We start from the raw sequence: 11,598 nt of genomic DNA on the forward strand, positions 1-11,598 counted from the left end.
ATGAATACAATATGTACATTAGATGTATTCCTACAATCTGTAATCCAGCATTTTATTTAGCTAGTAACATTAGGTAATACAGCTTTAACAATAAAATAAATTATTAACTTAATCCAAGGCAGATAATCAAATCTGAAAAAATTGGTTCTGAATCTAGTATAAACTCAAAATGCTTTTCATGAGAGCTAACTAAGTGATTATTAAGAAAAAAAATTATCTGGAGATCTAAGTATATGTTTAACAACCTTATTGTTATGTACAAATAAGAACAGAAGGCACAATAGTGACAACAAATTTAATTATGTTTTTGGTAAAGTTTTTCTTCAAATTTACTTTAAATTTTGCATAAAACTACAAATTTGTCTAAAATATAACTTAGCACCCTATAAATATGTCAAAATGACAATAAAAATCAACTTCTTTACAAATTTGAGTTTTCAGAATGTTAATGGAAACTAAAGACATTAACCCACTATTGGCACATGCTATTTTTAATATAAAAATAAATTGCTATTAAAATCTTAGTTCAGGTTGCCTATATATAATACCATATTTAAGAGCAGTTGTATATGGCAAGTCAAATACCATGTAAAAAGAAATTATTGAAATCTTTACAGTATGAATTATAGGCCAAAACCAACTTTTCTTCAGTGCTAACTTTGATTCAAACTCCATTCAGAGCCATGTACAGAGATTATTGTCAAGGTCAAGGTCATTGTGAACTTGCATGATCGAGTGATGGCTAATTAATCAACCAGTATAGTTTAATTAAATAAAATGACAAAATCATAATATTTTTTATTATGCACTGAATATGTGCTATAGGGTGTATACTACCAAATCAAATCCCATAGACGACAATAGTAACATATGCGGCTAAAACTCCTACCTGCAACGTATCAACCGACATAAACGCCACGGATATAAATACTACCACCCCTTACACTTAAAGTGAATCAGAAAAAAATGGGGGTCAAGCTGCTCGTTTCTGAGATAACGGGTAGCGTCTATGACTACCCTAGTTTCGCACAAAATTCGAGTACTTTTTTTTACAGGTACCCCATACATGTTTCAAGCACAAGGCTACTTGACACATTGGTACTAGATGAAATAAAATTGCACATTTTTTTTACCCAGATGAAACTATTATTTTTTACAACCAACACACTCACATTTATAACCAATCACAGGACTTGTGGTGTTCACTTCTCTATCAAAAGTTCGGTGCACCTCGAACTTTGACCCAGCCGGAAGTTATTTGGTATAGTACTACCTATACTGATAACATACATTTTTCAAAAAGTGTCCAGCTATGTGTCTTTATGACAACCAGGATCTGGTGTATTCTGACATAAACTGACAACCTCACTGAAACTGTTGTTTCTACAGTGCAACCTAATATAATGTACACCTCAAAAAGCATATATATTGCATATAGTTTTGTACAAATGCAATATGTCATATTAAACAACAAAATGTTTTAAAATAAAACTCCTGAAGATATTTACTTTCAGTTGGGTGTGTGTACTCAGGTATATATGTAGAGACAACAAAGATAGTCAGAGTACCTCTACCCCTTTAAAGAATTCCATTAAAACACATGCACTTGATTGACCCCTAGATTATGAAGACCTTAACAGGCACATCAAAGAAATATCAGTATTAAAAAAATACACTGTCTGAGGAAGGAAACACAAACATGACTGTACCTGTATGAAGTAATGACTTAATGTCCTGAACATTAGTGTTGGGAGGAAATCCTGTATGCTGGGTGTGGGTGTCTTCAAGTTACCAGGTGTGGGAATTTCAAATCCATCGGCCATGCTGATTTTCATAATGAACCATCAAAACTATTGGCAGCCACCAATATTCCTGACTATATTTTATTTATAGCCTACTGTAGTTGGAGGTTTTAATAGTTGTGATATCTGGAATAATCATGCAGCTTTAACACATTTATTTTTGATTAATTACTGAAAAAAACTATTTTTAAATGACAAAATTACCCGAACATCTATTTTCTTGCATTATTTTCTAATCCGGATGAATACAATATGTACATTAGATGTATTCCTACAATCTGTAATCCAGCATTTTATTTAGCTAGTAACATTAGGTAATACAGCTTTAACAATAAAATAAATTATCAACTTAATCCAAGGCAGATAATCAAATCTGAAAAAATTGGTTCTGAATCTAGTATAAACTCAAAATGCTTTTCATGAGAGCTAACTAAGTGATTATTAAGAAAAAAAAATTATCTGGAGATCTAAGTATATGTTTAACAACCTTATTGTTATGTACAAATAAGAACAGAAGGCACAATAGTGACAACAAATTTAATTATGTTTTTGGTAAAGTTTTTCTTCAAATTTACTTTAAATTTTGCATAAAACTACAAATTTGTCTAAAATATAACTTAGCACCCTATAAATATGTCAAAATGACAATAAAAATCAACTTCTTTACAAATTTGAGTTTTCAGAATTTCATACATAAAAAATTAACAATGTTAATGGAAACTAAAGACATTAACCCACTATTGGCACATGCTATTTTTAATATAAAAATAAATTGCTATTAAAATCTTAGTTCAGGTTGCCTATATATAATACCATATTTAAGAGCAGTTGTATATGGCAAGTCAAATACCATGTAAAAAGAAATTATTGAAATCTTTACAGTATGAATTATAGGCCAAAACCAACTTTTCTTCAGTGCTAACTTTGATTCAAACTCCATTCAGAGCCATGTACAGAGATTATTGTCAAGGTCAAGGTCATTGTGAACTTGCATGATCGAGTGATGGCTAATTAATCAACCAGTATAGTTTAATTAAATAAAATGACAAAATCATAATATTTTTTATTATGCACTGAATATGTGCTATAGGGTGTATACTACCAAATCAAATCCCATAGACGACAATAGTAACATATGTGGCTAAAACTCCTACCTGCAACGTATCAACCGACATAAACGCCACGGATATAAATACTACCACCCCTTACACTTAAAGTGAATCAGAAAAAAATGGGGGTCAAGCTGCTCGTTTCTGAGATAACGGGTAGCGTCTATGACTACCCTAGTTTCGCACAAAATTCGAGTACTTTTTTTTACAGGTACCCCATACATGTTTCAAGCACAAGGCTACTTGACACATTGGTACTAGATGAAATAAAATTGCACATTTATTTTACCCAGATGAAACTATTATTTTTTACAACCAACACACTCACATTTATAACCAATCACAGGACTTGTGGTGTTCACTTCTCTATCAAAAGTTCGGTGCACCTCGAACTTTGACCCAGCCGGAAGTTATTTGGTATAGTACTACCTATACTGATAACATACATTTTTCAAAAAGTGTCCAGCTATGTGTCTTTATGACAACCAGGATCTGGTGTATTCTGACATAAACTGACAACCTCACTGAAACTGTTGTTTCTACAGTGCAACCTAATATAATGTACACCTCAAAAAGCATATATATTGCATATAGTTTTGTACAAATGCAATATGTCATATTAAACAACAAAATGTTTTAAAATAAAACTCCTGAAGATATTTACTTTCAGTTGGGTGTGTGTACTCAGGTATATATGTAGAGACAACAAAGATAGTCAGAGTACCTCTACCCCTTTAAAGAATTCCATTAAAACACATGCACTTGATTGACCCCTAGATTATGAAGACCTTAACAGGCACATCAAAGAAATATCAGTATTAAAAAAATACACTGTCTGAGGAAGGAAACACAAACATGACTGTACCTGTATGAAGTAATGACTTAATGTCCTGAACATTAGTGTTGGGAGGAAATCCTGTATGCTGGGTGTGGGTGTCTTCAAGTTACCAGGTGTGGGAATTTCAAATCCATCGGCCATGCTGATTTTCATAATGAACCATCAAAACTATTGGCAGCCACCAATATTCCTGACTATATTTTATTTATAGCCTACTGTAGTTGGAGGTTTTAATAGTTGTGATATCTGGAATAATCATGCAGCTTTAACACATTTATTTTTGATTAATTACTGAAAAAAACTATTTTTAAATGACAAAATTACCCGAACATCTATTTTCTTGCATTATTTTCTAATCCGGATGAATACAATATGTACATTAGATGTATTCCTACAATCTGTAATCCAGCATTTTATTTAGCTAGTAACATTAGGTAATACAGCTTTAACAATAAAATAAATTATCAACTTAATCCAAGGCAGATAATCAAATCTGAAAAAATTGGTTCTGAATCTAGTATAAACTCAAAATGCTTTTCATGAGAGCTAACTAAGTGATTATTAAGAAAAAAAATTATCTGGAGATCTAAGTATATGTTTAACAACCTTATTGTTATGTACAAATAAGAACAGAAGGCACAATAGTGACAACAAATTTAATTATGTTTTTGGTAAAGTTTTTCTTCAAATTTACTTTAAATTTTGCATAAAACTACAAATTTGTCTAAAATATAACTTAGCACCCTATAAATATGTCAAAATGACAATAAAAATCAACTTCTTTACAAATTTGAGTTTTCAGAATTTCATACATAAAAAATTAACAATGTTAATGGAAACTAAAGACATTAACCCACTATTGGCACATGCTATTTTTAATATAAAAATAAATTGCTATTAAAATCTTAGTTCAGGTTGCCTATATATAATACCATATTTAAGAGCAGTTGTATATGGCAAGTCAAATACCATGTAAAAAGAAATTATTGAAATCTTTACAGTATGAATTATAGGCCAAAACCAACTTTTCTTCAGTGCTAACTTTGATTCAAACTCCATTCAGAGCCATGTACAGAGATTATTGTCAAGGTCAAGGTCATTGTGAACTTGCATGATCGAGTGATGGCTAATTAATCAACCAGTATAGTTTAATTAAATAAAATGACAAAATCATAATATTTTTTATTATGCACTGAATATGTGCTATAGGGTGTATACTACCAAATCAAATCCCATAGACGACAATAGTAACATATGCGGCTAAAACTCCTACCTGCAACGTATCAACCGACATAAACGCCACGGATATAAATACTACCACCCCTTACACTTAAAGTGAATCAGAAAAAAATGGGGGTCAAGCTGCTCGTTTCTGAGATAACGGGTAGCGTCTATGACTACCCTAGTTTCGCACAAAATTCGAGTACTTTTTTTTACAGGTACCCCATACATGTTTCAAGCACAAGGCTACTTGACACATTGGTACTAGATGAAATAAAATTGCACATTTATTTTACCCAGATGAAACTATTATTTTTTACAACCAACACACTCACATTTATAACCAATCACAGGACTTGTGGTGTTCACTTCTCTATCAAAAGTTCGGTGCACCTCGAACTTTGACCCAGCCGGAAGTTATTTGGTATAGTACTACCTATACTGATAACATACATTTTTCAAAAAGTGTCCAGCTATGTGTCTTTATGACAACCAGGATCTGGTGTATTCTGACATAAACTGACAACCTCACTGAAACTGTTGTTTCTACAGTGCAACCTAATATAATGTACACCTCAAAAAGCATATATATTGCATATAGTTTTGTACAAATGCAATATGTCATATTAAACAACAAAATGTTTTAAAATAAAACTCCTGAAGATATTTACTTTCAGTTGGGTGTGTGTACTCAGGTATATATGTAGAGACAACAAAGATAGTCAGAGTACCTCTACCCCTTTAAAGAATTCCATTAAAACACATGCACTTGATTGACCCCTAGATTATGAAGACCTTAACAGGCACATCAAAGAAATATCAGTATTAAAAAAATACACTGTCTGAGGAAGGAAACACAAACATGACTGTACCTGTATGAAGTAATGACTTAATGTCCTGAACATTAGTGTTGGGAGGAAATCCTGTATGCTGGGTGTGGGTGTCTTCAAGTTACCAGGTGTGGGAATTTCAAATCCATCGGCCATGCTGATTTTCATAATGAACCATCAAAACTATTGGCAGCCACCAATATTCCTGACTATATTTTATTTATAGCCTACTGTAGTTGGAGGTTTTAATAGTTGTGATATCTGGAATAATCATGCAGCTTTAACACATTTATTTTTGATTAATTACTGAAAAAAACTATTTTTAAATGACAAAATTACCCGAACATCTATTTTCTTGCATTATTTTCTAATCCGGATGAATACAATATGTACATTAGATGTATTCCTACAATCTGTAATCCAGCATTTTATTTAGCTAGTAACATTAGGTAATACAGCTTTAACAATAAAATAAATTATCAACTTAATCCAAGGCAGATAATCAAATCTGAAAAAATTGGTTCTGAATCTAGTATAAACTCAAAATGCTTTTCATGAGAGCTAACTAAGTGATTATTAAGAAAAAAAAATTATCTGGAGATCTAAGTATATGTTTAACAACCTTATTGTTATGTACAAATGAGAACAGAAGGCACAATAGTGACAACAAATTTAATTATGTTTTTGGTAAAGTTTTTCTTCAAATTTACTTTAAATTTTGCATAAAACTACAAATTTGTCTAAAATATAACTTAGCACCCTATAAATATGTCAAAATGACAATAAAAATCAACTTCTTTACAAATTTGAGTTTTCAAAATTTCATACATAAACAATTAACAATGTTAATGGAAACTAAAGACATTAACCCACTATTGGCACATGCTATTTTTAATATAAAAATAAATTGCTATTAAAATCTTAGTTCAGGTTGCCTATATATAATACCATATTTAAGAGCACTTGTATATGGCAAGTCAAATACCATGTAAAAAGAAATTATTGAAATCTTTACAGTATGAATTATAGGCCAAAACCAACTTTTCTTCAGTGCTAACTTTGATTCAAACTCCATCCAGAGCCATGTACAGAGATTATTGTCAAGGTCAAGGTCATTGTGAACTTGCATGATCGAGTGATGGCTAATTAATCAACCAGTATAGTTTAATTAAATAAAATGACAAAATCATAATATTTTTTATTATGCACTGAATATGTGCTGTAGGGTGTATACTACCAAATCAAATCCCATAGACGACAATAGTAACATATGCGGCTAAAACTCCTACCTGCAACGTATCAACCGACATAAACGCCACAGATATAAATACTACCACCCCTTACACTTAAAGTGAATCAGAAACAAATGGGGGTCAAGCTGCTCGTTTCTGAGATAACGGGTAACGTCTATGACTACCCTAGTTTCGCACACAATTCGAGTACTTTTTTTTACAGGTACCCCATACATGTTTCAAGCACAAGGCTACTTGACACATTGGTACTAGATGAAATAAAATTGCACATTTATTTTACCCAGATGAAACTATTATTTTTTACAACCAACACACTCACATTTATAACCAATCACAGGACTTGTGGTGTTCACTTCTCTATCAAAAGTTGGGTGCACCTCGAACTTTGACCCAGCCGGAAGTTATTTGGTATAGTACTACCTATAAGCTCCACTTCGTGTAGTATTGGGACATCTGGACCTATGAGTGCCATATTAATAGCTCCACTTCGTGTGGTATTGGGACACTGGACCTATGAGTGCCATATTAACATCTCCGATACCAACGGTACATCGAGTTCTCTCACCGAGGATTCCGCATATCTGTCAAAGATAAAGAGATTAAACTGCAGAGAGCATAACCTTTGCAAATTTTCTAAAAGAAGTTTTCGATGGAAGCTTTCTTTTGTCTTGTTTTGATTCTAGATCACCTTCAAAAGGACTGAAGATGGAATGATATCACGAGAATACATTGACCCAAACAATACCCCACTATACTGCACACTTTACTACATTCAGGAAGGAAATGTTTTATTTAACGACGCACTCAACATATTTTATTTACGGTTATATGGCGTCAGACATATGGTTAAAGACCACACAGTTATTGTGAGAGGAAACCCGCTGTCGCCACTTCATAGGCTACTCTTTTCGATTAGCAACAAAGGGTCTTTTATATGCACCATCCCACAGATAGGATAGCACATACCACAGCATTTAATGTACCAGTCGTGGTGCACTGGCTGGAGCGAGAAATAGCCCAATGGGCCCACTTACCGGGATCGATACCAAACCGACCGCGCATCAAGCGAGCGCTTTACCTCTGGGCTACGTCTCGCCTCTTTACTACATTCATGTCATTTACCTTTTTATAATCAAAGTTGTATCGGGGAAAACTTTGCCTGTTACTTGACACCAAAAACAATTCTGATCATTAGGCTCATTGCAGTTTTCCTATTATATTTTCATAATATAATTTATTCTTTTATATATGATGAAGTTTTCTGTTGTTGTTAATCATTTAGTCAGGAAAGATAACTAATTCATCTCTATACGTCAAATAGTCTTTTAGTGACATATATGACCGTGGAGAAGTTTTACCTGGTTGGTATGGCCAGCCATGTCAGATTTCTGTTACCTATACCGCAGACAAAATCGAACCTCACATAACAACATTGATTTAGCGGTCAAATAGTTTCTGAGAGTACGACGATGACATTTCAGCTGGTTGCTGTGAGTGGCCATCTTGGATTTGTGACCCATACTTTAAAAAACCCTATTAAAATATCCTTTAATCACTGTAGCAACCTACATTTAATGATTTAGGTCAAATAGCTTCTGAGTTAGGATAGAAACAGTTCGAACAATATGGTGAGGTGGACACCCACGACTTTGGATAAATTGTATTATGTGTATACGATTTAGCAAGTATTGAGTCAGTGATTGAGGATTTAGATTAAACTTCTCTTGTATTAATTACAGGAGGAGCAGAAGAAAGGAAATCTTTACGGAGTGAGCAATGCTACATATACACATTTTGCAGAAACCCTAAAGGTACGAAACACGTGCATACAAAGAGTTACATACAATGTTTACGTATTAGGCGAGTTGGATTGATACTGTAGGATTTGTGTATGTATGTATCCATATATGACAAACTAACACCCTTCCCCCAAAAGAGCTCTCTCTCTCTCTCTCTCTCTCTCTCTCTCTCTCTCTCTCTCTCTCTCTCTCTCTCTCTCTCTCTCTCTCTCTCTCTCTCTCTTCATTTTGGTGTATTCCACCATGTGCTCAAATTATGTCGCCTATATTTTATTGTGTATGTATTGTGGAGGAATGATTACTCAGTTTGATAATTTGTGCAATATTTGTGCATAATCAAATTGTAGGTTTTTTTAAAATGCAATAGCATATGTTTTAATCAAAACACCATTGCAATCTAATATTTCAGGTCAGTTCTTTTGATTCACCAAGCAAACATTCAGGATCTTATGGGTACTCACAAACTGTAAATGATAAAATATGCAAATCATCTGGTTTTCTGGATTTATCCGTCTCATCATCTATGACTGGTGACGGTATAATCAATGATGAAGGGTCTGATGTGAGCAGCAGAGAAGCAATGCATACTGTGGAGCAATGCTGTGATCAGGGGCAGGTAGCCAGATACCGGATTCAGTATGATTCTGGGTTTCTTTCTCACGATCTTAACAAGGACAGTGTTGTAGGAATGTCTCTGCATCCGGATGTACCAATGACTCTTTGTGTGAAAAATGATATGCTCAGCAAACAGTGTAATTTACCTATTATACAGGAATCTTCGGACATGGGTGATTATGCTGTATTTCAAACACAGGAAACCGAAACGTCAAAAGACGTAATATGTAAGCAGCACAGCAAAACTTCTGATTATGTGGTCCATAGTGACATATATCAGCTTGCCGATGAATATTCTGTCTTTTCTGAACAGCTTGCAGAAACAAAAATAAAGAAAGCTGAGACCCTTATTATCAGTGGTGGTGATGATAATGATGATGATGTTGATGATGATGATGTTGATTATGATGATAATGATGGTGATATTGATGATGATGGCAAAAGTGATAATAATGATGGTAAGGGGGATCAGGTAGTTGGGTATGTCTTAAGAATGCACTGCTCTGAATCGGGTGCGGAGCGGCAAGCTGACTTCAGAGGATTACCTTCAACAGACTATGTTAGCTGTGATCAATGGTCGGACAACAACAGCCAGTTCACTTGAAGACTCAACTCCAAAAAAAAGACGAAGTTTGTTTTGTTTAATAACACCACTAGAGCACATTGATTTTGTTAATCATCGGCTAATGGATGTCAAACATATAGTCATGTTGACACAGTCATAGAGAGGAAACCCGCTACGTGTTTCCATTAGTAGCAAGGAATGTTTTATATGCACCATCCCACAGACATGATAACACATACCACGGCCTTTGATATGCCAGTCGTGGTGCACTGGCTGGAAAGAAAAATAGTCCAATGGGCTCGATCTCAAACCGACCGCGCATCAAGCGAGCGCTTTATCACTGGGATACGTCCCGCCCCCGACTCAAACTCCAGTGAATGTAATAACGTTTTGGGTTTTTTAATTATTATTACATACCTCTTTAGTAATAAAGACAATTCTGACCATGCAATAATATTATATATATATATATATATAAATGCGAATGCGTAGTACGTTGTTCACCTGACTCAAGTGGTGTCGTTAAACAAAACTAAAAAAAATTTCATCCGAATAACATCATGTCCCTAGCCAGGAATGACGTCATGTCAAGACGTTCAGCGTTCCATCAATTCCATAAAATTCAACCCATTTTCCAGACGAAGTAAGTTGTGTTATTTAATTAAACTTTTGTTAATCTTAATATAGAAAGTTGTTTTCCCCATGTTATTTATTGCACTCGTTTATAGGGTGCAAGATTTACGCGGTCTCGTAGTATAATATCGTTACGCACTATAAACTCATGCACTGAACAACATGGCGAAACAATTGGCATGTGCTTCTGTGTATATATTACATCATCGGTTAAAAAAGAGTGGGACTTAATAATAATAATAATAATAATAATAATAATAAAAAAATGGCAATATGTACCAACTTGTAATAGTGTGTGAACAACAAAAAGTAACACGTTTAATGAGTAACCATATAAATTATAATGTATAATGTAAAAATATCGAAACGAACGTAAACAGTGTTGTGATGTGACAGATATTACAACTTGAACTGATTTTATAGCTCATGTTTATATTGTACATATGTTTTAAAGGAAGGGACAATTAAGGCATTTGACCTGGTATGCATATTCAACGATATATAACGCACATTATTGCTTAATATCAACAAGTATAGTCGTACAGTTAATTAATAAAACGCTTAAATGTGACGGCTATTATATATAACGGGCGCAGCCATTTTGTATCATCCCAGTGAATACGCCCTCTGGCGAGCTGGTGCTTACGTAATACCTAACGTGTCACGCCAGGAATTAGTCTTCGAACTGAAGAAACAAAACATACCTGATTTTTGCGGATGCATCGCAATATTCTGTAATAATAGTTATCCCAGTAAGCCAGCAACAATTATATATTATTTTTAATACAAAATAAACCACCATTGTCAAAGTGTTGAAATAACTGTTTTATTTTTTGTACATAAATTAACCCACGTACTCAAGTAATAATCGGAGTGTTTTCTTAGTTAATTGGTCCTTTCTTTCCGTGGCCTGTACCTGTGGTTCCTGATTGG

The 11,598-nt window shown here is 33.8% G+C and overlaps 1 protein-coding gene across 2 annotated transcripts in view; it reads left to right on the forward strand.

The window, feature by feature from the left end:
* Positions 1-10,202, forward strand: part of LOC121375680 — a 51,393-nt gene extending 41,191 nt beyond the window's left edge. The window contains exons 16-17 of one of the 2 annotated variants that reach the window (XM_041503253.1): positions 8,793-8,864; positions 9,262-10,202. In XM_041503253.1, coding sequence (XP_041359187.1) covers positions 8,793-8,864; positions 9,262-10,071 — 882 coding nt within the window. In that variant the 3' untranslated portion in view covers positions 10,072-10,202. The remainder of the gene's footprint in view (positions 1-8,792; positions 8,865-9,261) is intronic. The other variant, XM_041503254.1, reaches the window with a different exon arrangement.
* Positions 10,203-11,598: the final 1,396 nt, after the last annotated feature.

Source organism: Gigantopelta aegis, chromosome 6, assembly GCF_016097555.1.
Source record: "Gigantopelta aegis isolate Gae_Host chromosome 6, Gae_host_genome, whole genome shotgun sequence".
NCBI lineage: Eukaryota > Metazoa > Mollusca > Gastropoda > Neomphalida > Peltospiridae > Gigantopelta > Gigantopelta aegis.